Raw genomic sequence first — 27,831 nt, forward strand, 5'->3', positions numbered from 1 at the left:
TTTGAGATTTCAACACAAAATATAGGCTACTGGTGCCAGTCCCTAGCGGGTAATAAGTGCCACTTTACCATCGCTCCCCAAGGGCGTTTGATTATGATCTATATTCTCGGATGGTTGTAACTGTAAAACAAAAGAATCATCCACAAACTTGTTTTTTTTAATTCACTCTGCTGTCAAAATATCGTACAGCTAACAGACGTTACCCCCCCCCCAAAAAAAACAATCAAAGTAAGGGATCTGAGTTAACCTCTTAGGGCTAAATCCTCCACATTTAGTCCTAAACCCTCCGTGATTTTCCCTAAACCCTTGGGAATTACTATGGACGAGGATACTCCGGTTTGTTCCATGGTACTCCTGTATTTTGATCCTGAATGCGCTCTCTTTTGAGGATCCTCCTTCCTGAGCACTGGGTGCGCCTTTTTCAGTTTCGGCAAAATGTATCAAGGATGAACTGAATGACAAATGGCAAGTAAACAATGCCATGGGAGAACAACTATTAGAAATCAAGACAGTCATCATTTTGTTGGCCCACACAATGCGCAGTGGGAAGGGCAAATGCGTTTCACAATTTTTGTTGTGAAAGAAATATATACGTGGGGGGGTCACAACTGCAGACTCGGAAAACACTGTGGGTTGCTAGCTGCCAGCACGATGGTGTATCGATGACGATGGTGAAACCAAGCGATAGCCCCCAAATGGCGAAATTTGACAAAGTTGTCAACGAAATGTGTGTGGAACATCTTCCATTTCGGTGGAAACACTCTGTTGAAGGAACTCTGTTTTCCCCATTCTGTTTGATTGGGAAAGTGTTTGCGAAGGCTGAATAAATTCATCTGCTATGCTAATTGCCCCTCGTTGGCCATCGCAAACGTCTAAGATGCTCAAGTCACTTGTTGATGGACCAGTGCCGAAAAGCAATTTCAACAGACGTTGGGGACATCATCATCTATTCCTGGCGACCAGTGATCCAGAAATAGACTTCTTTCTGTACTCGGAGACATGTTTATAAGTCCCATTTGAGCACCTGTTGGTCTCGATTGTTTAACTGAAAATTACAGCTCAGTGCTGTAGGCTCACAACCGTTGGATGAAAGATTCATAACAGGTATACGTGTATGTAATTAAAGCCGGGCCATCCCCATCTTGTCTTAAAGTACCTCAAAGATTGAGGTCCTGTGGGGGATTTACCCCGAAAAGAATTAACCATGTAGGCCTCACTAGTTGTATTAATTGCTTTATAATTTCGGGACAAAGATGTCAATCGTTATCTTTGCTTGATTAGATCATGTAAATGTCATTACTTAATAAGTGTGACTTTTCTTGTTACACGAGTCTGTACCCATGGAAGAATGCCCTACACACGCCGCGTAATTGGCATAAATGGAATTCCATACAACCAAATAAGTTTGTTATTTTTACGTAACACAAAAAATGTCATGGGCCTCGAGCTAGACCAAGAGAGGGCGCTGTTTTCTTAACAACGGGGACTCCTTGGGTGCACCACTACAAATAAATTCCCATAGACAGCAGTGATAAATCCCCATACTTCACAAATATTTTAAAAGTACTCACAACTCTCACAGGTGTTCAGGCTGCACAGAAAAATGATGTTCCACATGTCCCCTTTCATTCTCCTTTCAATTTCGGGGGGGTTGACAAATGAAATTTTGAGAAATTTTCACCAGAAGCAGACCACCCCTAAAATGAAGAAAATGTCCCTGTCCAGTAAAGTAGCAATTTTGAAATACCTCAAATAGTGCCATTTTCGGACCTGATTGCACCCAAATTGCTCAGAATTGGAAGCCCTGATTCCGACCCAGAGGTTCAGTCTCATATTTAGTCAATTCCCCAGTTCCACGGCTCTCAGGACCCTCTAATATAGAATATTTTGAGGGTATAAAGAGCTCGGCGGACATATTTCTGGCCTAAATACAAGGGTGCACCCCTTTGATACAAATTGCACTTCGCTGATTCGCGAACGACTACAAAAAATGCATTCATCACGACCAACAGAATGAAAACTCATGGATGAGAATCAAACTAGGCCTACATAGAGAGCACCACGTTTGCTCGTGATGGAACGTAGCCTAAAGGCGCCTTTCCAATTCCATATGCACGGGGGAATTGCACGTCAACAATTGCGCCCAGCGTTGCTTCAATATCCGTTGAAATCACTCCTGGGCGATTTTGACGGCCGAACGCAACCCACGCGTGTGTTATTTAATGGTGTCGATTACTGTGTGCCCCTTTTCTATGGTGAAAGTGAAGCCATAGATATTAATTTTGAATGGAAACACAATTTTCTGTACATCAATCAATCATTTTGTGATAGCATAAAGTTTGCAGAACATTATTTGGAATGTTACTAGTTTGACACAGAGCGATCCACAGCTTTGGAATTCTTTGATTGCCTCTTGTCGTTTTTTGTGTCCGTGGTGAAAGTGAGTGTACGTTTTGTGTACTGTAGCCTTTGGTGAAATGCAAGAACGTGTCGCACCTGAAAACGTTCATATGGAAAGGCGCCTTAATGATCCTATTCAGACCATCGACTTCAAATAAATTACAGACGGCCTCCTGGCCAAATACATGTAGACCAACATAATTATACAGAACCTGCCAAATTCGCGGTTAAAACCAGTGGCGCATGCGTACACGTATGTCTTGGGCCCGGGCCGCGTTTTTTTTAATTGGATAACTGTCTGGTGATGCACCATGTACATGTAGGCCCTACTTTGAATTAAAAGCAGACGATTGCATCCAACTCGACACCTGAAAAGAGGCACTGACAAATTAGAAACTTGTCAGAGATTTGGGTGTCATTAACAGTAGCAAAATGGGCTATGAAGAAACTACAGACGCAGACGAGCAGTCCGCTAAGAATTTTAACGTGGGATACTTTAGAAGGTACAGCTGGAGAAAATCTATGAAGCTGTATTTAGGGACATGATGAAAAAATTCTCGAAATCATATCTCGCTACAACTCGTACGTACGTACGAGTTAGCTCAAGGAGAGAATTTTTTTCAACATGTCCGTGATACAGCTTCGTAAAAATCCAACCGCAATCCACATGACATTGGGCAAATGGCCAGGTGTAAGAGCATTGAGACTGGCGTTATGAATTACTTTAAAAGAAAATGAAGTTGCTCCCAGGAGGAAGTTAATCAAATTCCATTTAGGCCTAAAAAAAAATTGTGTACATGTACAAACCATTCGTACGTTGTAATTGTGTATTTTCACGTGCTTTTTTATGACGTCTCCTTTCCTACCTTTTTATTTTTCTATTTTTCCAGAGGGTTGGGGTGCCCCCTTTCCCCGTAATGCCCAGATTTACTGCCCTGGTGTAAATTGAAGGATGGAGACAGGTATGTTAGTTGGAGAGGTTTGCGGTAGCATACAACGATATTTTTTAAGTATGTAAGGTTCTGAAAAGAACTGGAGAATACTGGTATGTTTTTCACTAAAAATGTTATGCCATATAAATGAATAACATCAAAATAAATGAAATGACATTTAACAAAAAGTTATTAAGTTAAGGAGTCCTTTTTAATGTGATCTTTGTGGCTCTTATTTACATAAATTTTAATACCAGATTTTATTTACAAAAAATATTCATGCATACACACTTACACTGGCTTAATGGTATTTAAAAACTTTGTTCTGATGTACAAAATTTATAAAAAAGAACTTATCTTTGACCTGTTGTACAAAGGTGATCACACTTCTGATGTTGTCATGTTCTGAAAACATACTAAACTTATAAAAATTAGCCCTTGATGGAAATTAGCTCTAAAGACATGTAAATATGCTGGAAACGTTTATCCTATGCTGGAAATATGCTGGAAACGTTTATCACATGGAATTGTGATAGTTCCATGTACTTTGTTTTTGCTCAGTGCCATTTCTGATCTTGAAAAAAATGCCATTAATTTCTTATATTCACCTCTGTTATTGGAGACACACAATGCATTGACATCTTTGGCTTTGGAACAGCCATACGTCATGGTTTTATGGTCTGTCAAGGAGCACATCGTCTCTCTCTACTTAGAATACAATGGTGGCATTAAAGCAGTTGTGTTGGTGTCTGGGAGTAGCTATGGTTATGATTTTTGACTTTATATTCACAGCGAAATAAGGCTAAAAAAGACTAATTTCTGTCCTCTCCATGTGTAGAGCTTAACCTGAACAAAGCAATGATGTAACTCTTGAGCTAACATGCCAAATATTAGTGTTGCTGCCTATAACTGGCTTTGAACCCAGACCTTCACTCACAACCATCAAGCTGTTCACTGAATCTAACAATGTCCATTAAACAAAAGAAATGTAATGTCTCCTGGACCAACTGAGTAACTGGAGCAAGACATGACTATATTTTGGGTCTTGTAGGGTTTAGTATAATTTATGTTTAAAGTCACATTTATTGTTAATTGTGAGGCCCTTACATATTTGATACAAATGTGGACACAATTCAAATATGTGGTATTCACAGCAAGTGCACAGGCTGCAAATTTGGAAAAATTGAATGCATTCAATCTTTGTCGCAATTATTTTGTTTGTGGAAAACAGCCTGATTTCACATTTTAAATATGGCAGTCATTTCACAAGCCTGCATGCATCCCTGCCATTAGCTTGCACAAAGATAGCTCAACTCTGAGCACATCATCAAGCCTTACTATACACCTCAACACACACACTCCCAAAGACCTAGCACTGCCAGATGAGAATAACAGACCAACAGTGATAGGGTAACCATCTTAAGTGCCTTCCTCTATATTTACAGATTTCCACTGGGCACTTTCTTCTATACATGCTCATAAATACGTATGGTGGAGTCCAGCCCTTTACCGTCTTTGATAATTGTTTGTATCCAGTCTCATACCAATTACCTGTAAGATTAAAGGCTTTTTTCCAGCACTACAAAGACAAAAAGGACCTCTCACAAAAAAGGAGTAACATCAAAACTCTGAATGTAAAAATTGTTGTATGTCTGCCTTTGATTGCAAAAGTCATATACAGTACTATTAAGCAAGACTCATGTACAAGACATAAGCATTTCAAAACACAGGAAAGTGCAACATGCAAAGAAAACATTCAAACATGAAAATATTATGTTCAATTAAGCATATCTGCAGAACACTTTACATAATACAGGAAAATATTTATGCAAAATTGTGCTCAAGTGAGGAAACTGGAAGCATATGTCTTATGCGAATGGTTCAATTAAGCAACTTGCAGGACAAATAAATACGAACAACTGATGTGTATTTGTCAAATAATAATGCAGACCTTACACTGAAAACTTTGTCAGTCATACTTATAGCACATGGCAACTGAAATAGGGAAATAATTACTGAAAACAAAGCAGACTGCAATACCTGAATGGACTGGCATTACATATTTACAAAATGGTGTTTACAAAGGGGCTAAAAGTGACCAATGAAATTAGAAGCAAAATAGATGCATGGGTGGCCATGAAATCAGCTATCCTTATGCATGTTAGTTAACCCTTTGATATATTAATTTTGAATGGACACACAGTTTTCTGTACATCAATCTGACTAAATTTATTTTGTGATAGCATAAAGTTTGCAGAATATTATTTGGAATGTTACTAGTTTGACACAGAGCGATCCACAGCTTCTTTGAATTCTTTGATTGCCTCTTCTAGTTGGCGTCCCTTCTCCTGTCCTTCCACAGTACCAAATAACAGCTCACTACAAACAGGAGCAACAACATAAACTGCATCAATCTCAGGCCAATCAGCTTGCATCAGACAGACACCACTCTGCCACACACTGCACCATAACTGTCGCCATTTAAGCTGAACTAGTGCAGTAAACTTTTTTTCTACACAACTTGACAAGCTACACACCCCTCAAAGTCTGCCAACAGTCAGTGTGAAATTCATTGACACAAGTGTAGTAACCCAGATGCTCCCACGCCCTTCAAAATGTACCAGGAGCTTTTTAAGATTTAGCCGGATTGAGGACAGTACAGCCAAGTTTACATTACTTTGCAAGAGACTCAATCCCTTAGAATAACTACAATGAACAAGAGAAGAATCCCACAGGGCAGTGGCTTTTGGACCTGCAACTTGAGGTTTGATGTTTATTTCTGCTTGGCTTATATCAATGGACACCATCAAACAAAGTTCATAAATGCCACAAATAAGCAGAGTTGATGTGCTAAAAATCACTTCGGGTTTAAATTTGCTTTCATTGCTGATTATATTGTCCATATTCTTTCCCTTCATAATAAACATTTGTTAATGTGGAATGGAAATTGGAAACTCTACTGTTAGTCCCAATTTGTGAAAATTGGTCTTGGACACTTGAAGAAATTCATCTAAAATTTGCACTTGCAATGATTGAAAATGCCAGATTATTTTACTCATTTTGAACTTGTTTTCTATGCTGTGGAACTGACTATGGCTTGCTAATGGACACCATATTTCCCAGACTTTCTCTCCTTAGACCACAGATTCTCATTATTTGTAATTGTATGAAGTTGTACCTAAAATAGTTTCCTGATCAATAAATTTATAAACCACTCAAAGCTTCTGTGTATGAAAAGACCCAACAGAGGAGCTCATCTGCAAGGGGGAAGTGGTCGTTTGACAACCCTATCCCTCCCCTACATACAGGCCAGCATTAAAAATAAACCTGAACTTCCAATATTGTTTGGAAAAAATTAATAAAGGCAAAGGACAACTTCAAATGGATTCTCTTGGTGACTGAGAGTGAGATGCAAAGGCATACATGTATATTCTTCAAATTTCCAGTTTTAATTAATACATTATTCTTTTTTCAAAATTTCTTCCTGAAATAATCATTTTTGTTTTGCCTCATGGATTTTGTAACACCAAGAGGTAAGACAACATCGACTTTGTCATCTTGCCATAGTGCTAAAATTTACTTTAATCACGCAGTTTGCAAAAGAATTCAAGACAAATTAACAACACGGTGATGTGCACAGTCGCACGATACTGTACATTGTTTGTACTGCCCATGTACTCCTTTGGAGTCAAATGGCAAATTAGAATTCACTGCTTTCAAGCTAGGAAGACAAAAAATTATAGGTATTATTGGTGAATAGCTGTTTTCTACAGTTAGTACATGTATTAGGATAAGTGGTAGATTGTAGCATGTCACCTGACTGGAGCATGGACATGAACTAAATGCTGGTTGGTTTTAGATCAGGACACCTATCGCCACATGTAAGCATTGCAAACTTAGTGCACTAATTATTAAGTTATTAGTTATCAGAGCATGGTGTCGGAGAAAAAGGAGATTGCTTTTTACTGTAACTTTTACTGGGCTAGGTAACTATTCAGAAATATGGCATTATATGAAAATACAGAAGTAGACCACCAAGAAGAAGCTCAAATGACATGTTCATACTAAAACAAACACTTCAAATATTTGTCACTGATGTAAATTAACTGCCCTGACCAAAATGTTACATCAGCTAATTAGTGTCTGATAACACAGTACGTTCCATTCTGATGTTTTGTCAATAGACTGTCCATTTGAATGGTACCAAGCTATTGTATGATAGCAATAGGCTCACATCCTCCTTTCCAATTTTTCTTTTTAAAATCTGGCTTGAAATACTAAGGTATGTTTGATCACAAATTTGAAATTGTTCTTTACAATTGGAGAGTAGACAGGTACCAGTTTATCAAGAAATTTATTTCTTGCTTCCCTTTCATCTCTCAAGTTCCAAAAATGAAGAGCCACCTGACTTTCAATTTCAACTTGGCTGACCAATGGAAAACTCTACACCATTTCAGTCTTAAGATATTTCCAAGCATTGTTAGTAGGAACAGTATGACACACGACAGACTTCATCACAAACAACAGAAGTGGGATTGTTTTGTATGGTTGTGTATTTAAGCCACTTTTCTTTTTTGATCAGTGAAATGATAATTTAAGCCTCTGATTTTACTTACCTGGAAACTTAAGATCTACCCTGCCCCAATAAAAAATGGCAGAATCATGCAAAAGATGACATAAAACAATGCCTCTCTTGAGGTACACAGCATGTGTTCCAGGTAATTTGTGTATTTTGGGCCAGACTATCAAACTTATATAGTGCTAGTTTTTGACAAAATTAGCCACATGTTTATTACATGTACTTTAAATGTATTTACGCATCAAAACCTTTTGCTTTTTGGAATTTGTGATAACTAAAAAAATGACCTTTATTTATTCCAATTGTCTATTTGCTTTGCTTCATAAACCTCAAAAATTATGATGAAATCAAAATTTATAAATTAATTACATCTGTATGAAGCACGTTATCACTGGTGTCCTCATCAGAGTATTTTTTCCACAATACAAAGACTTGGTTACCAGTGACAGGCTGTCTACATTCAAATGTCTGTTTTGCTCATTTTGTTTGGTGATAAGAGGAAGCCATCAATTTTTCTACAGGAAAACAAGAAAGAAGAAACACAAACACAGTCTGGTTAGCTCACAGGGGTTGTGCATCTGTTGATGAAGATATCAGATTGAACTTAACACATACGACCAATGGCATGGCATCTGAATTTTGGACTGATGCCAACATTTTCTGTTCAAGGGAGAATTTCTCTCTCAAAGGAAGTAGCAATACTACAAGACAAGTGGTGAAGCGTGTTGCTTAACTTTTACAAATTGGTTCACTGTGGTTACACTTCAAAATCACTCGAGAGATTTGATGATTTATTTTTCCAATAGATATACTAAAGAACGATCTTTCACCACATGAATAAAAATAGGGATATATTCTTTCCTCTGCCCCCATCAAATCACCTGTATCAAGTCATTGTGACCTATTCTTCAAAAAACTCTATTTCATAATTGAGGCAGTGACCAGACCAGTGAAACCTGTGACTTCACTCATTCAGTTATTTATTATTTTCTATCCAAGTCTAATACCTTCACAACAGTGACAAGGGGGTAGAATACAACACAAACAATAGCATGTTAATAGGTCCATTTTCCCATGGGTTATGATCACTCATTGGAATGCATACAGGCTATACCATACTGACCTTCAAGCCTTGGCAAAACCAAGGTAGAGCTCACTGAAGTACAAGTAGGCATGCAAGTCAAATGTAACACTTGTTAGTGCAATGACTAAAGTTCTCATTGTTGTTCGCATGCAATAACAACAACTTGGTCAGTCAACTGACTTGGAGTTTCCTTGTCATTCAGCCAATGTTTGTTACTTGTGTGTTGTAAACAAAAAGTTGAAAAACTGAACTTCCACATACAAGTTTAATAAGCATAATAAATGCACTGTTTGGTATCAAATGATCATCTTGTCAATTACAGTTGATGAGTACCTCAGAATGTTTACCCGTTCCAGTTGATTGAAAGCCCATCATATGCATGGTTCAAAATACGATATACAATTGCTACGGACTGGTTTGAAACACTTTCTTGCTTTCATATAAACTAATGAACAAAATCGTTGGAAAAAATGTGAATTTGTTATTTCCCCATTTAAACCTGCTCCATCACACATTTATTCCCTTGGTCAAAATCAACATTACATGCTTTCTGCATAAGATCTTGAACTGTCATAGTGAGACAAATAATCCAACTGAAATGCATCACTCCAAGTTTCAACAGTTTGTGTGAAAAAAGTCTCTTTTTCCCAGTATGATTTTCCTCTCTCTGGTCATCTGATCAGTACCTAGACTGTTTGTAAACCAAGTGATGAGGTAATTCTTTTGGAAGTTTATTTCTAGATAATGTTCAGTATTTACTGGCTGATAACATTCGAGTCCAAATCAGTTCTGACAAGTACACTCCCAACCCTGCCAAACTACTGCTGAGGGTCATTAAGCATGCAATCACTCACCTGTCTAGGTCATGGATTAAGGGTCATGGGTGGGTGGGGCAAAGCAAAGGAAGGGGGTGGGATCACCTTGTGCTGAGGCCTAACACCAAATAGCTACAATGAAACATTTAATGCTGCAGTGTTACCATGGTTACATGAATAAAGCATACTGAAACCACAAAATGGAACATTGTCCAAGTCAAAAACATGCACTTCATGACTCGAGGAACAAATGCAAACAAAACATATTGACCAGTAATATGAACATCCTACACATTTGGATGAGCAACATCACTGTTTCAAATAATGCAACTACATGTACATTAAATGTTTGATTATGCAAATGTAATGAAGCAAAACCAAAAAGCAAAACAACAGTCCAAAGCAACAAACATATCATTTCATTTAATGACATCACAGACTTAATATTATTCAACAAATTTCCATTACACTAACAGAATCTGTATTGAGCACTTCATGTGTCAAATTAAGAAGTACAGGCTCTATGCACAAGCATGGGTGAGGCAATGAATCAAAACTGTATGCTGTTGATTCTTGAAATGGTGATAAAAAGGCAGGTGAAGCAGTCTCTGATTTCAAGACTGGTTCCAGATTCCTTCTCTTGAAGATTGAAATAAGTCATGATGGAGGAACCATGCAGTGTAGGTGCCAGCATCTCACATTTGACCTTGTTGCTACAACCCCCCTCCCCACTGTGCAATAAAATCCATGATGAGAGGTACATATATGTATGTGTACCAGTGCAATGACACCATGCATCCAAAAACCACTGTGCACTTAAGCTGATGTCAAATCTGAAATGAAGCTCAACAAGGAGTCATCAATACCCATCTACAGAATTGAAAATGTGCACACTGACAACAAAATGACAACAGATTGTTGTCAACAAAGTTTTCATTGCAAAAGAACAAAAGCAAACTCAGTCACTGCTTAGCAAAGCCAAGACCCCTCCTCCACATACTGAAAACGATCCTAAAATAGACAGTAATGAACTGTTGAAAGTAAAATGATGAAAGACTGAATGATGAAACAAGGGGAAGAAGTGTAAATGATGTAAGAGCCAACTGATTCAAATGACGTAGTCATGTTACCACGGGGGGAAGCACACACTTTCCTGGTTTTCTTTCTTTATGGTATCTATAGAATGATTCATGTTTTTTCTATTCTTATTCACGCTTCAGTTATATTTAGTTGGCATTGGTTCTTTATTCATCCATTTTTTTAATCCTCCTTTTTACTTTTGGTTTTTTAACAAGACTGTAATTGTATTAATGGTAACAATTTGACAGCTGAGTCAAGAGTATTACTTACAGGGTTTGATTTCCTCAAAATATTTGCATGCAAACTGCTATGCAATATTTTGTTTGCATAGCAATTGCCTAATTTCGTGTAGCAGTCTTTTCACAATGTAACTGTATGAAACCACTGAATAGCCATATAAAAGAAAACAAAACAAACAAAGTCCTCAACAATGGTCTTTCAATTCACTTTCAGAGTAAGTCTTGGGCCGGAAAATGTTTAAAGTGGGTAAAGTATATGTAGGTGTGAGGAACCTGAAAATAGGGGCAAAATACCTGGGCACGGGATCTGATTAAAATGGCTGCACATGATCAACATCACAATACCTGATTATCCTGCCAAATTTTTTCATGTGAGTTTCATGTAAATTGCACTGTTGGAAGAATCTGACCTTCATTTTGCTTGCCAAAGTGTGAACACTTGTGTTGGCTTTCTTGTGTGGCTGGCCATGGCTTACTTACCAAAGGATTATGCTGATGTACCCTAATGTGGCACACTCTGATTTTTTGCCTCTAGTGCCTACGTTGCCAGAGCAATATTCTTCCTCGAATTTCATTATAAGTGAAATTGGAAACTCTCAACATTCTGATTCAAGAATCTTGATTTTACAAAAATCCTGACCCGCTACACATTTCCAATGAAATTTTTATTTTGGGCTTGATTTTTTAGTTTTTTCTTAAGTCCAAAATGAACTCTTAAAAATACCTGCAAAATACAAAAATAATTTTCTGATGAACATGTGGTTTGATGAGTGGAGCTAATAATAATTTAGTAGTTTTTATCAACTTCAAAGAATTTCTTTAATGTTTATTCCGGTTTGGGGGCATTTTTTCAAGTGCGCGAAGCTGGCATGGTGGGTTGTCAGGCAACACCCAGCTGAATTCTTGCCCAATTTCCGGACCTGCCATTTTTGGATTTCAGATGAAATTTCACGATGCTGAATGTTCAACAGAATGTATTATGAGGGTTACAGTATAAGTATTTAACAAAATGTAGTTTTTCAACAAGGGATTTGGCAACAAGTCAAGTGAAAGTCGAAGTGCGTAATGTTAGGGGACTCTATTAAAAATGTATGTACAATCTGGTAGTACATCAATCTTCCCTATAACCAAAAGCGTGAGTAACATTAGTCATAAAAGGAAACTTCAATCATTTTTTTATTCCAGCAAGTGTAAGTTGAACTTGTTTTTCATTCTTCCATGACTTAATTTTCCATCTGCACCACTTTCAACTTCCATTTGGCTCTTCAGAAGTTAAACGTTAACGCAATGTCCAACAAAGACATGAAATGATGACCGCATGTTCAGTCATGTACATGTACTGTACAGTACATGCTGTATGCACCATGCCTGGAGCCTAGCCGAAATGCGTGAGCGTTACCGATCCCCCACTTTGGCTATCTCAAGTGAACACGAGTTGTGTGGGAACCAATGAAGTCAACTCATTGCCCGATTGCGGACTCGATTTATGCATGCATATTTCAAGCTCTATGAGTAAATCAAAGTGTTGTTTCAAGCATATTATAGCATCAAGCCATATGCATTTTGTATTGCACAATGTGTGATTTATTTTAGAAAGTGTGCAGCATTTGGTCGATTTTGCTATGCAAAATGTGATACGATATAAGGGAAATTGAACAGAACATGAGGTCTGCTTGACAGAGTTTTTTCCTATGCATTGTACATACATAAATGGTTTCCTAGCTTATCAAAGAGAGTCTGACCGTGGTATGATAAAGAGAAAACAGTTGTAATACAAACCATGCAATATGGGCGTTTGCAAGAGAAGTAGTGCAAAGTAGCAAAATGATGTAAGTAACAATGATAAGTTGGTTCAGGACGAGAAGAGAGGATTAGTTGGGCTGAATGTCAGTGCTATGGTGATGGCAGCTGCCTGAGCCTGCAGGGGACCAGTGCAAAACATGGCTGCCTGCCTTGTACCATGATCATGCACTAAGATAGATCTGTAGATGGAGCTAGATATACAAGAGAGGGACAGTCAAGAGTGTTAACTATGGAGAAGAAAGGAGACAACTAGAAAAAGAACAATAAAAAGATGTAATAAAATAGTCTCATTTTCAGATAAATATACACAAGATTTGTTCATCAACCTTGCCACGTCTTTGTATTTTCATTCAGTTTGTTTCCTGTGTTATTGAATGTCACCCAACCCCCTAAAAGGTTTCTGAATCACTGCAGCTATTTTTGAGTTGCGGGTCACTGAACAAATCTTTCATAGTAGAAATTGACTGCAGCAGCCAGCTTTGTCACCCACAGAATGTTTCCTTATATCTGGATGACAAGCTTGCTGACCTACAGGAGTACAACATCTAAAACCAGATAGTGTTCTTCATGGAAAAACTAATTAGCAATTTCACATCCTTTAATACCCATTTTGTGGAACTAAGGATTTAAAAGGTGAATTGATACACCACTACAGCACTAAGACTACCCAGTGTCATACAGTACACTTGTATGATCCTTGACTTATCCTAATCATTAATTAGGATGTACTTATTGATGGGCAAGGCTTATTCATTTACTTGCATCAGTAAACATCACCTGGTATAACAGCTTCTATCAAGGTGCCTGCTGTAACAATTGAGAATATTAACACGATCTTTGACCTAATTATAAAAATCTAAATGCATTATTGGATGTAAGTTACCCTTTGAGTGCTAGGTGCAAGTGGTACATGAGAAAATATAGTGTGTCCGCATTCAATATGAACAGCAAGGCTTTGCTTGAAGAACACAAACCTAGTACATTTACTATGTGCCATGAGAAAAAGAAATAGAATATTGAAGTACTTGATTGCTGTTACAGCACTTGTAAAGGTTACAGTGGTACATGGTAATATAGAAGTGAATGACATGTAATGTGATGACATACCTGTAGTTAATTTCTCCATCACCATCTTTGTCCAATTCACCAATCATATAAGCTATCTCTTCTTTGGAAAGGTCAATGCCACTCTCCTAACACACATACACACAAAATATAGTCAGCAATCTCAAATTTTTGTTGGAACATTGGTGGCACTGCCATACATTTGTAAAAAGCCACTCTCCACTATATACCATAAGGAACTATGTGTAGTCTATTGTAAATGGAATACCTGAGACAATCTTACCCATTCTACAAAGCCAGTTCATGTAAATGACAAACACACATATAACAACACCATTACGATACACCGGTGGTAGCATAACACAGTTTACTGTTTAAGGTGATTACCTGAATATTTTCATTAGGAGGTACTGTTTTCATTAGAATGCAGTTTGTAACAGAAAGGGTAACTGTTTCTAATCTAAAAATGTTCATATTCAATTTTATTGACTCATATAACTCTTGATGTACCGAACAAAATTCAGAGTAAGCTCATGACAAAACCAGTTGGAGAGACAGGTTGGGAAAGTAGTACCGTCCATGCCTAAGCTCATGACAAAACCAGTTGGAGAGACAGGTTGGGGAAATAGTGCTGTCCATGCCTTCCATTCTATGAGCTCACTCAGACTGACTTTGTCCTATATGCATTTTTTAGTTCCAGCATGATTCTTTGGTATCTCCCAGCAATTTCTTTCTATGAGGTTTTCCTCCCAACTCTAATATTGAACACCACTTTATTGTATTCTGTCCGTAAGTATCTTGAAATTTACAACTGACAATGCCAGGGGCTCTTGTAAGGACCCTGTCTTCATTATCAACAAAAGAATAACTGGGTGGAATAACACCAAGACATCTTCAACTCACCACTAGTCCCTCTTCAAACTCATCATATGTTACACTCATACTTCCATCTTTGTCAAACTTGTTGAAGAAGTCCACCAGGCGTAAGTTGTTCTTCTGAATGTAGCGTTGTAGTTTCAGCATAGGGTTCAGTTTCTGTTTAGGTTTGACAGCTTCTTTCATACCGCCATGATGGATTTTAATGTTGGGACGAGTCTCCTTCAACTGGTTGTACAGATCTTCAAATTCTTTGTTCACTTGAATCCCCTGTCATGTCAAAGCAGACATATGATTTTCTACTTGACATATGAACAACCAACAGATATCATAAACTGTATACTCAGCAGAGATAGGTGAGTATATCAGGATGAGCTACCTCCCACACTCAGTGCAAAACCATCTGATGCATGATTACTAACATAAAGATCTAGTTTATGGAACAAACAGCGAGTACACCCATAGTGGCACCATAGATGTGAGTACACCCATACTGGCACCATAGTTGTGTGTACACCCATACTGGCACCATAGTTGTGAGTACACCTGTACTGGCATCAAAGTTGTGAGTACACCCATACTGGCACCATAGTTGTGAGTACACCTATACTGGCACCAAAGTTGTGAGTACACCCATACTGGCACCATAGTTGTGTGTACACCCATACTGGCACCATAGTTGTGAGTACACCCATACTGGCACCATAGTTGTGTGTACACCTGTACTGGCACCATAGTTGTGAGTACACCCATACTGGCACCATAGTTGTGTGTACACCCATACTGGCACCATATTTGTGAGTACACCTGTACTGGCATCAAAGTTGTGAGTACACCCATACTGGCACCATAGTTGTGAGTACACCTATACTGGCACCAAAGTTGTGAGTACACCCATACTGGCACCATAGTTGTGAGTACACCCACACTGGCACCATAGTTGTGAGTACACCCATACTGGCACCATAGTTGTGTGTACACCTGTACTGGCACCATAGTTGTGAGTACACCCATACTGGCACCATAGTTGTGTGTACACCTGTACTGGCACCATAGTTGTGTGTACACCCATACTGGCAACATAGTTGTGAGTTACACCTGTACTGGCACCATAGTTGTGAATACTAGTTGTGAGATGGTAATTACTTTGTGGACAATTCTTTACAGTGACAAAGTTTTGTCTACAAAACTCAGTCCTTGATTTCCAAACAAAATAACTTGTCTCAAGACAGGACTGGCCAGGGCACCTACGTTTGCATCGTGTCTGGCAAGGACTCCCCAACAAACATTTTTGACTCCAGCGCAAAGTCACTGATAAGAGACAAGTCACATTGGTTGACATCATCCCCTCCCCTGCACTAAAGGAATCTCTATCCTTGTCTCTTGCCCCCTCTTATCAATAGTATTAATATTTGCTTCAAAAATATTATGCAAAGATGCATGCTCAGTTACAGCTGAATTCAAGTCTTAGTTTGTCGGTGTTGTGGTGGTGTGGCGAAATCAAATGGTATTGTTGAGTTTGGGAAAACTATAGTAACTAAACAATGTTACTAATGGAAACATGGTCATTTACTAATTTTTTTCTATTTTTACAGGTATCCGGGTGCTTGATGTGTAACAAAATGGGGTACCTGGTTCTACAGATACCTGTAAATACACAGCCCTAAACCCTGCTTTTAGACATTACTTTTCCTTCATCAGCTTCTCACCCTCATTACATTAGAAAGAGAAAAGCTTTTTGCTTCAGAATAAAGTTAACAAATAAGGACAGTGTGAACTTACTGAAAAGTCCAATTCATCCATGATGGTATTTGTATTATCTTTGACAGCTTTTAAGATGGCGAATGCTCCAGCTGCTTGCATAGGATTCTTCCCAATCTGCAAACCCAAGAATGACACACTGCTAGAGCATCACCTAATAAAGCGGGTACACCTACCACTTTTAAATGTATCACTTGATGTGTGCAATGATTTGAAAAACAGAAGATCTACATATGTAATAATATCCATGTGCACCCTTCACAAGTAATTTTGATTTCTTTTCAGTGACAATGTTTATTTCTGATTGTAGCTGAGTGAATGAAAGCTGAACAATACGTTTCAACATATATGCAGGTTGCCGACAGTAAAAAGGAAAAGGGCCCCTTTGAAATGAAGCTACACAATTGGTGGATGACTGTAGTGTGAATTACCTGTGACTTCTACATCACGCATGAACTCTTGAGGGAGGATTCTGTAGCCGTGAAACTCTTGCAGACTCATTGACAGCTAAGAACTTTACATGTATATCGTATGGGAGCTTGGAGTGTTTCAACAAATTTAGCTCAGGACTGACTGGCTATTTTATGAGTGACAGGCATTTCCAAATGGTTCCAACCTTTTCAGAATACAACCTCACCTTGCTGTGTGTTGAAAGGACCAGTAGAATAGTAACAAGAGAACTTTTGAGAAGGGGGGGGGGTGAAGCACATACTTTAGTAACAATATCAAATTACAGTATAAACACAAGAAAATAAAAAAGTGACCATGAAATTGATTTGATTGCATTTTGAGAGATAAATGAAGGGTTAACTTACTCTCAGAATCTTGAGCGTTTCATTATTGGTCAAACCTTTCCCCAAGAAAACTGCTCCTTCACCAGATATTCTGTTATTCCTGTACAAACCACAAGGCAAATATCTGAAGAGAACTGTGACCCAACTTGGAGCTTTCATGGCGTAATGAACTGCCAAACATCACCGGTACATTCTGACAAATTGGTAGTTGTATGTTAAAGTCCACCCTTACTGAATCAGAGTTACTTTGTAAAACAAACCCTTGCATAACCCACTGGCTTTGTATTCCACTACACATGCTGTTTATATAATGTCATTTTGATCATGGACTAGCTCCTGGACTAGCAGAACCATGGAGGGAGTTGACCTTTCACTTGTTCACAGACACTACTTTTGATATTGTTTGAGATGCCAAAGTTTGCAGAAAATTTACCATTGGTTAGCAACAGCCTCTGCCTCCAAATGGCCCTGTTAAGCGCTGAAAGACGGAGGTAGTTTCTTGCTTCTTATTAGAATTAATGCTGTGCTTTAATAACTGTGTGAGAGCGTTTTACTTGGTGGATAAGTCTTGTGATTTTGAACTGAGGGCCAATCCTACTTTTTCAACTACTAGATGCAAAAGCAATGACTGTGATGTGGTGAGAGGAAGGTAAAAACCTGAATACAAGGTTATGAATTACATACACGTGTACCCAGGATTCACTGATGCATGAGTATGAAGTGCGTTCACACATGTACTAACCAATGATTTCGCCCCCTTTCCAAACTTAGCTATTACGTCATAATACACCAAACTTAACCCCCCAAACGTAATCCTACATCTAGTAACCCAAGTGTGAAAATACTATATTGAATTTATCAGTCTTTTATGAAGTTCAAATTAGATAAAATGCTGAGATACTTCCTACATTTCAATAAGTAGACCATATATTAACTTACGTGATGTCTAATTCTTCCAATGAGCTATTCACTTTGAGTGCTTCACCAAGAGCCTGGGCACCTTCATTGCCAAAGCCATTCCAAGATATATTGATGACCTTCAGTCCAATGTTATTCTGAATAAGACACATACACCACAGGTATTTGTTACTTCAGGTGAAAGTGGATGCACTTCATTGAATAAACTGCCACACTGACAACCTGTAAGAGTGCACATAGATCCTGTAATTACTTCAACAAGATCAGAATGTATGTTTTCAAGGAGTGTTGTGCACACCGCCAGTAGTTGCATAGGCACCTAGACTTTCCAATCACAGGAAATTCCAGCCTAGTGTCATATAGTTTTACCAATTAAGGACAGCATGCAAGGTGTCAAAACTGAGAAGAAGAGATGTCAAGGAGAGATGACGTGTGACGTCATATGAACAAAAAACTGTAACACAATGGCATCCAAAATGCACATTTTGGGTGATTACACCATTTCTTGAAGCTGAAGTGGTACTATACTTTGATGTATTTCAATTTCATGGTCAGCCACGTCTAAGTTGTGTAAGTGTAAGTCAATAATTGGGGTTTAATTTATAAGTCAAAGGAAAATGTGTTAAACAAGTGATGAATGATAGCATAATTTGATCGTCAGGATAAATTAGTGAGTAAAAAAATGGCAAAGTCTATTTTTTATAGCTCTCTCTCTCTCTCTCTCTCTCTCTCTCTCTCTCTCTCTCTCTACAATTTCACTGGTGCCATTTTCTATGTCCACAGTCCAGCTGTTGCGGGTAACAATGGCATAAAACCAGTGATTTTCCCATAACACTACATACATGCCTTGACTCTAGCACAGCAATAGACATGGCTACATGTACATGTGTTTCCTATCAGTGAGTTTTGAATCTGGTACAGAATGTTAAATGATAGATATTTATTCTGCTGCCATACTTATGCTTCACCAATTAAAGACTCAAAGCTTTGTTTATGAAATTGTAGTGTACATTATGGTTGAATGATTAAATTGAGAAAGCCATTTGCTGTGGTAATAATCCATTTTAGTTTGATACATAACAAAATCCCACGGTAACATTTCTGCCGTGAGCCATGTAGGTAGCATTTCCAGGTGGTTGATAGTGCTAAGGCTACACTGGGGTCAATTTCAGCTATGTGTAGGTCCATGAATTTGGTGCACCCTCCTACCCTGTGAAATGTTGAAATGTGCAAGTTGCAATGTACCAGCTTTCAGTGTCCCCTAAAATATGTGTGTTCATTTGGATCAGTTGTGTAAACACTTTCCCCTTATGACTGCAGATCATCTGGATTGTTGGGAAATGCGGTCTTCATCTCTTTATGTTGCTATGGAAACTAAGCTTGACACCATAACCAATATCCCAAACTCCCCCTACTTCACTGGGAACCAAACACAAGGCCAGCAGCTAGATTGGAACTGCCAAGCCCTTGATCAGAAGTCATGTTCAATTTAAACTGTCTCACACACACTAAGCACACAAAACAGCCGTCTTTCAGACACACTCGCTAAGCTCATCCTACCATGATGCCTTTAGCAAGTGCTAGGGCTCCTTTTCTTCGGATGTGGTTCCAGCTCAGATCAAGCTGTCTCATGGTGATATTTTCAGAAATTGCTGGCCCAAGAAGCAGTCCTGCAGCCTCACTGAATTCATTGTGACTCAGATTCACATACTCGAGTTTGCTATTGTTCTGCAATAAAAAACAGACCATCACTGACTTCCATATGTCAATGTGCCGATGAGTAGCTTTTAGTTGTAGAGATCTATTCATTATTGATAATTGATAAGAAAGGCAGACTTGGCACTAATAATCATGTGCTAAAAGAGAATATCTCACGGTAGCCTGGTAAATGACATACATGTATGGCTGAAGTGTAAGGCATAAAAAAAGCAGAAGTTACCAATGCCGCAGTGTAATAACAAAATACTGCATGTGCAGCTTGCTCTTTGGTCCATGTGTGTTCCTTTCTAACTGTAAATACTTTATGAATGACTTGGCAACATGTCCTTTTACATCTGTGTATAAAAACAAAACAAGTTGTCACTTTCTGGACACATATTAATTAATATTTAAAGCAATGTTTAACTCACCAAAATGACTTCAGCAAAATATTCTGCACTTTTGTCTTCAAAGCTGTTTCCTAAAAACAAGCATTATAATACTCATTGAAACAATCCATTTTGTTTTATAATGATATGAAAATAATACCCAAGACCGTTACAACCTTCAATTTATAGGTAATGAGATTCAGACTTCAAGGTGTGACAGAACTAACTGTGAGTCACCGCCTTTTTTGCAATTTGTTCAACATTTGCATTTTAATTATAAGTAGAGTATTCAATGGTGGTGGAATGATTTTCAAAGGGGGAGGGGGACCAGTTAAAAGACCATCATTGCATCAGCCATTAAACTGTGGATTTATCAAGCCCCACCCCATTACAGGACCTGTAAAAAATGGAGGGGGGGGGCATTCTCCTAGTAAAGAAACTCCTCCACCAGTGAGTGTATTGGGTCTTTATTGGACATTTCAGAAGAATTTTATGCATGGAGCATAAGACCAGGTCTCATTTGAATAACAAAAAATTAATCAACATTATGTACAGAATGATCAAACTACTAACATAGGGCGGTTTGTTTACCGATTATTAAACACATTTTTGAAGATTAAACAGCATGCTCTGAAATTCCTAAATGGTGTGAAGATGAATGTGACATTGAGAAGTATACAAAAAATGTGAGGAGAAAGGTGGAATATTATTCAATCGCAACCAACTCCTTGAAAATCCAAGCCCTGGGATCTAGCAAAGCCCTGGGCTCAATCCAAGCCCTGGGCTCTTGCAAAGCCCCGGGCTCAATCCAAGCCCTGGGATCTAGCAAAGCCCTGGGCTCAATCCAAGCCCTGGGCTCAATCCAAGCCCTGAGCTCAATCCAAGTCCTGGGCTCAATCCAAGCCCTGGGCTCTAGCAAAGCTCATGTTTAATAGTTTCTGGGGTAATTTGGCCAAAGATTGAACATGCCTCAAACTGTGGGGATTATTGAACCATAGAGCTACAACCTGATTGAACTGTCCAGATTGTATGAACTTTTGTTCACTGACGATAAGGTCGTAAACAGCATCGAGTTTGTGGCCCTCAATCAGTGCACCATGGTTGTTATGGCAGCGTTTACAACAGCCCATGCCAGATTAAATTATATTCTGTACTTGAAAACTTTCAAGATAGAGTTTTGTATTACAACACTGATAGTGTCATTTATGTGAACAGACCAGGTCTGTATGCACCGCCTACGGGCAACTACCTGGGGGAGTGGACAAATGAAATAAGTCTGATAGATGGAAACTTCATAAAGAGGTTTGTTTTGGGGCATCCCAAAAATTATACATACAAATTGGACACGGGTAAAACATGTAAATTTAGGGGTTTACCCTTAATGTAGGGAAGCATGTTTGAGGGGTCACCATAGTTTACTTGGTACGCTGCCCAGCCCCTTAGAAATGTATAACAAATGCCCAGGAAGAAATTGCAGTGGGCGCGGGAGTGATACACATGAGTTCCTTCTCAGTGTAGGCACCACAGAGTGGGTATCTTGGGGTTAACCTGTCACCATGAAAACTAGCCTTTAACACTGTGATAGCTGATTTGTAGTCTTTTCACCTTCACAATTTATGATTCTGTGTGTGACCCGACATGATGAATTTTGGGGTTATAGCAGAACGCGGAATGAGTGATTTTGGAGTGAAAATTCACAGTCTTGATTGTAAAAGGTTCAAATGAAGCATACACTATTAGGTGCTGTCGAGAAGGGCAAAGTCCACGGTCGCACACCGGCCTGGCATTCAGGGAATTCGGGAATATGGAATTTCATGTAAAGAAAATAAACAATTAACAAGAGATTTGAATTGTAATTAATTGTAATCAAACCTAGATATTTGAACCCCCTAAACTTGACATGTAAATAAAACTCTGTATTTTTGAGACAGTTACATTGGACTCTTTCTGCCAGTTTTCCTTTGCCTCGACATCCTTAAACTAATAATTTAAGCGGACCTCCTTAATAGATGGCCAGTCATTACATTAACTTCAGAAATACCCAAGAAATCGACTTTGATCAGCTGTGCATATTGTCAAAGATGCAAACATACAGGCCATCTTTGTAATTAATCCCTTCCATATTACCAAAGACCCTAAACTAAACAGATAAACACAAAATTGCTGTCCAAAGACTATAAAGCTGTTTATGAGAAAATTAAGAGCTATTTTGGAAGATTTCGACAAGTTGTACGGATAGCAATGAGTATAAAATGTACAATGGGTTTGCACTGCTCACATTTGATAACAAGTCATCATGGCAAACACTCTCATCCTATCTGAAATGTCAAACAGTCATGATTTGAATGATGTGATTGTATTCATTGGATCTGTTGCTATTTTATCCCTTGTTTTGAAATTGAGTTATCCAGTATGTTTAGAACTGAATTGTTTAATCCCATGATTTTGGACATGCATACTTTTGAAGTGTTAAAGAGTAACAGTGTTGTTGTATAAAGTGGTTATAGGAAGGTATTTCCAGTTAGTGACATCATAACATTTAAGGTATAAATACCACCACTTTTGGCACATTGGGTCAGTTCATCGCATGGGTTTAAAATTTCAGTATCCTGCAACTATTTGTGTACAGGGGCCAACAGGCTCTGGTAAGACACAGTTGGCCAGTAAATTGTTAAGACAGTGTCAAGATGTATTTGTGGATGCACTTGAGAGAATTCTGTGGTGTTTTGGTCAGTATCAGCCGGCTTAAGAGGAACTGTGTTGTGATCTTCCCGCTGTTCAGTCTGTAGAGGGGTTGACAGAGGACTGTAGGGATCTCATCATCCTAAAATATAGAAACTTAATCGTCTTGGACGATTTGATAAAACCCCAAAGTGAATGTAGTTTATGAAAGGCTTGCATCACCAAAACGTAAACTGATCAACATCATACAGAACTTATTTCACAAGTCTGAATCATCACTATATTGTAATATTCAAGAACCCAAGAGACCACTCCGAGACAGTTAATCTGGCCAAGCAAATATTTCCCCAAAAAACTAATTCATGGTGGATGCCAATGCACACGTACATGTAACTAGCCAGTCCTAGTCCTATTTGTTATAATATCGATTTGAAACCAAACTATTACGAAGAATACTGACTTAGAACGAACATCTTCCCTGGAGAATCAACTTTGCATAGGTACCTAAATAGACTGATATTTGTCCGATCTTTTATTTGTCATCATGATGCAAAGATTGAAGGACAACGTGCACAAACTGCACATTTTGAGCAAATCATCCAGCAAAAGGAGGAAATACATTCTAAAGCATGCCGACAAAGAACAAGTGACCTGTCTCTATGAATGTGCACTTAACATTTTAAAAGTCCATGTGCCTTTGACATGCACCAGCATCTTTCGTATTACGAGGATCTTTGAACTGTGGCTGACAGTAGGACCTCTTACTCCAAAAGTAAGTGGCCCCTTGTTCAGAAAAGGTGGATTTCCGGGACCCCTTCTGGCCCCTGTGCTGAGCACCCATTGGCAGTCTTGTGTCCACCAAATAATGCACCACACCAAAAAAAAAAAATTAAAAAATCAAGATTAGCTCTCCTACCGACTGGGTAATGCATGGTATACAGAATAGTCTTCTCACATGTAATCCTACGCAGAGCAAGCTGCGGAGTCTGGAGGAAGACATGAAAAATATCTTAACCAAGGCAGATCTTCCCAATGATGAAAAAACTGCTCTCTATCAGCAATCATCACAAAAGTATCTACAGTGCAACCATGCTGGCAAAACTGAACCCATGTCTATGACCATGTCCACAGAATCATCAGGATCCAACGTCGACCAAGCAGTGTTGTAAGATAAGGAAATATTGGCAGAACAACAAAACACTTTGCCTACAACCGGGTCCAATGATTTTACACTACAAATTCTTGACAGTGTGCTCGAACAAAACGACAAAGAGCAAAGCAAAATTGTCACTGGATAATCTTAAAAAGAAATAAATTGGAACAAAATGGGTAACTTGTGTATGATTGAAATCATGTGAAAAGTTCAAACACATTCAATCTTGTAAATGACACTTTGAAAGTAAAAAGGGTTTGTTCCATTTGGATTTCAGTATTTCATGCATGGTTTAGCTAAATCTAATGTACCTGAAAGTATCATAGAAAACAAAGAACAATGTGGTGTCATTAGTAAATACAAGCAGATTGGATTGGTTGAAAAAAAGAAGACTTCCTGAAATTCCAATTCCTGGATCACCTTTTAGAACTCAAAAACAACCCAGAATGATATCCACCCCATAACAAACAAAGAAAAGAATTCAATGGGAAAGTCTGTGAAACTAAATGATGGGTTAGATGCTATATTCCAGATATCAAATATCGTTTCATGTTTAGTAAAATAACACAAGGAATTTGGACCCCACTGACAACTTTGTTTAGGAAAAGAGAATTATGTCAATATAAACAAAAAAGTTTTGTACATAAACTACTTGATTTATTTTGAGCAATAGAGAAGTATGTACATTAAGTGTAAAAATGTATTTAAAAAAATATTATTTTCCTTTGTGTATGTCTTTTTATCAGCATACCATTTTTTTTTCACAATGGATTTTCAACTAAAATAAATCTAAAGTTGCAAAACACAATTTGTTTACATGATTTCACACTTCTTTTCTACTTCAAACTGTAGAGTTAACAGACTGCAAACAAATTTTGCTGTGAATGAATTGAACTGTTTGTTTTAAAAAGGCCAGAAAAATAGTCTGTAAATTTCAGGCGGTTGTCCGTAAGGGTCAAAGAATTCACCTTTTTTATCTTGAGTGAAGTATATCGATACCCAATGGCTTCCTGAAAGATTGTGTCCGTCAGTATTTAAAATAAAGGCAACTAGGGAATTGTTCTACAGGTGGTAATCGATCTGCTGGAAACACTACAGTGTAGCACTGAGTAATGTCGTCTCCTCTGAGTACTTTCAATAATTGTACAGTGATTTTTAGTTGGAATAATCTATTTGAATATTAGAGTTTCTGTCCAGTTCAAGGATGCTTTCAATCTTGCTGAAAACCACAAGAGAGATGGTGGTTGTCAGGGCCTCTGGAAATTTCAATTCCACATGCATACTGTGCTTCACCAGGTTGAAATGAGATCTGCCTTCCAGATCCAGAAACAGATCAAAGGAGGGGGTACCCCGACTTGTAGTCTTCCCTATCAATGATTGCCCGAGTCTTAAAAGAGTGTATTTATACCAAACTACAAAGTTTGATATGACATTAAGCTTCATCTTTTCCAGAAATTTTGGCTGAAGAGGCCTCCGTGGCATCTGTTCATTAGGTTGACTCCGTTCTTGAAAATATATGTCACTATAAACTGGCCCCACTATATCCACTACCCGACTCTCCCTTGTCACCTTGTATTTTTCTTCAACCCTTTGTTGTAATTGTTGCACATGGGTGGATCGGGGGATTCCATTTTTCCCGCGGTATCTTTGTAAAACTGAGGTCAGTTGAGATGTCTTGGCTATGGGTCCATAGGTCAGTAGAGTTTCCAGTAATGCTTGGTACTCGATTTTTTGTCGAGCATAACGTTCACTTCAGAGAGTGAAGCATTGGATGAACAGGAGCAACAGGGACATCCGGATCCAAGTCAGTACCATTCTCATTTACAACCTCAGCCTTTATTAGAGTGTGTGCTAGATCTAGGTAGTTTTTGGTTGAACCAAAATATTGAATTCTATGGAGTCTGCATGGGCCTGCTATGTTTGGCAACGGATGATACTGTACCCATTGTCCTTTTGTGATTGATGTTTGTGTTGTGGGGACATAGAAACGATCCAGTTCAGACTTCGTGCATTTGCACAAGTGCTTACTAATGAATGTCATTATTTGTATTGGGTTGTTAACTATTTGAGTATGTCGGGGTCCTCTTTGCTCGCTTTCTCTGAGCCTTTTCATGCAATACAGCGCCTACATTCCTTTATAAAGGTTTCTTGGGAGGATAAAATTGGCTAGATAGCTGTTGTATAGCCTATGACGTCATTCAAGCTGGTCTGTTGCACTTGATTCTTTGCAACTGTTTTTACTTTGTTTTACTGTTTTTATTTTTTCCACTTAGGGCATCTGCAACAATACCAACTCCTGTTTTCAGGGCCTAGCATAAATGCAAGGCCAAAATTTTTGCACTTTGTTTAATCACCAGTAAAGTAGGTCTAAAAAGTCCACCTAAAATATTTCCAAGTCCATAGCCTTTCTGAAGGGGGCACCTCTAGAATAATTATCCTTACCCCCTGCATGATTTTTGTAATATCTCACATGTCCACCATGACTGCTTAAAACAACAACGGATGGCTTTGCAAAAGTGATGGGTAGTCGTGAGTCTACCGTGTTGGAATACCACCTTTCACCCCTGGCAGTCCATGAATCAATTTGAATGTTCTCAAAGTTTTTCAATTTTACAGACACATGTTGAATATGTGTGCAATGACATCTCCCAGATTTCCAACTTCTGCATGGGAATGATTCTCAATAGTGGCATGCTGACATCCACCACTATCTGATTCTCAATGATGTCGCAGTACATATCAATTTCATAAAATCCTCTATTTACATCCACAGGTAAATGTCCTACTACGTTTTCATTCACCAACTTGTATTTTAAATCTATCATACGATATAGATAATCATCAAAATAGATGAATGGCCCCCTCTCTGAGTTCCATCTCTACTTTGCCTGTATACTCATCCAGGGTAATAATATTAAGTTTAGCTGTATTCGTCAATTCACTGTTGATTGCATATACATTTCATAATCTATAATTTCCTGTACAGATGTGCAGAATCCATGCGACATTCTAGCAGGGGTTTGCTCTTGACTATATTCGCTGAATGTAAATGAAAGTTCTTTTCTGCAATGTTGAACCATGTGACGGAAAAATGAATTTCACTCAGGGCAACCTCCTAGTTACCAGTCAGATTGATTTGTCTCACCAGATGGGTAATGAGACTGGACAACATATTGCTGGTATACAGTGACTTCGAGAAATTACTAGGCAATGTAACATAAACCTGATTTGATGTTGATGCCACGATCACGTCCTTATTACTGAAGATCCATCACCCAACTATTGAATGATGAAGGAATACCTAGCCATTAAAAAAATATTTGGTCTTTCTGTTTTTCCTACGCTTGCGAATAACATTCTTTACCCGATAGAGGTCATCCATTTTGTCAATCTTTTGTAATTCCTCTAAGTAAAACGTACCCTGAATTTCTTCACCTGAACAATCCTTCAATTTGTCCATGGGCCTTCTTTGATGCCTGCTGCATTTTACTACCATAACTATTTCTTCAGACCATATAGGAAGGTACCATTCTGCAAATATTAATCATTGTTTACTAACCCTG

General features: G+C 38.3%; 1 protein-coding gene across 10 annotated transcripts in view; it reads right to left on the reverse strand.

The window, feature by feature from the left end:
• Window positions 1-3,521: 3,521 nt before the first annotated feature.
• Window positions 3,522-27,831, reverse strand: part of LOC110982284 (uncharacterized) — a 41,353-nt gene continuing 17,043 nt past the window's right edge. For 3 of the 10 annotated variants that reach the window (XM_022240594.2, XM_087140964.1, XM_087140966.1), the window contains 8 exons: window positions 20,476-20,525; window positions 19,907-20,074; window positions 18,368-18,483; window positions 17,450-17,528; window positions 16,656-16,751; window positions 14,901-15,143; window positions 14,040-14,125; window positions 10,210-13,123 (listed from right to left, as the gene is read on the reverse strand). In XM_022240594.2, coding sequence (XP_022096286.1) covers window positions 12,982-13,123; window positions 14,040-14,125; window positions 14,901-15,143; window positions 16,656-16,751; window positions 17,450-17,528; window positions 18,368-18,483; window positions 19,907-20,074; window positions 20,476-20,525 — 980 coding nt within the window. In that variant the 3' untranslated portion in view covers window positions 10,210-12,981. Of the gene's footprint in view, window positions 5,712-8,280; window positions 8,427-9,034; window positions 9,068-9,849; window positions 9,943-10,209; window positions 13,124-14,039; window positions 14,126-14,900; window positions 15,144-16,655; window positions 16,752-17,449; window positions 17,529-18,367; window positions 18,484-19,906; window positions 20,075-20,475; window positions 20,526-27,831 lie in introns of those variants that run through there. The other 7 variants (XM_022240596.2, XM_087140965.1, XR_002598549.2 and 4 more) reach the window with 6 other exon arrangements.

This window comes from Acanthaster planci, linkage group LG09 (assembly GCF_054643075.1).
Source record: "Acanthaster planci isolate LZ-2023a linkage group LG09, COTS_SCS, whole genome shotgun sequence".
Taxonomy (NCBI): domain Eukaryota; kingdom Metazoa; phylum Echinodermata; class Asteroidea; order Valvatida; family Acanthasteridae; genus Acanthaster; species Acanthaster planci.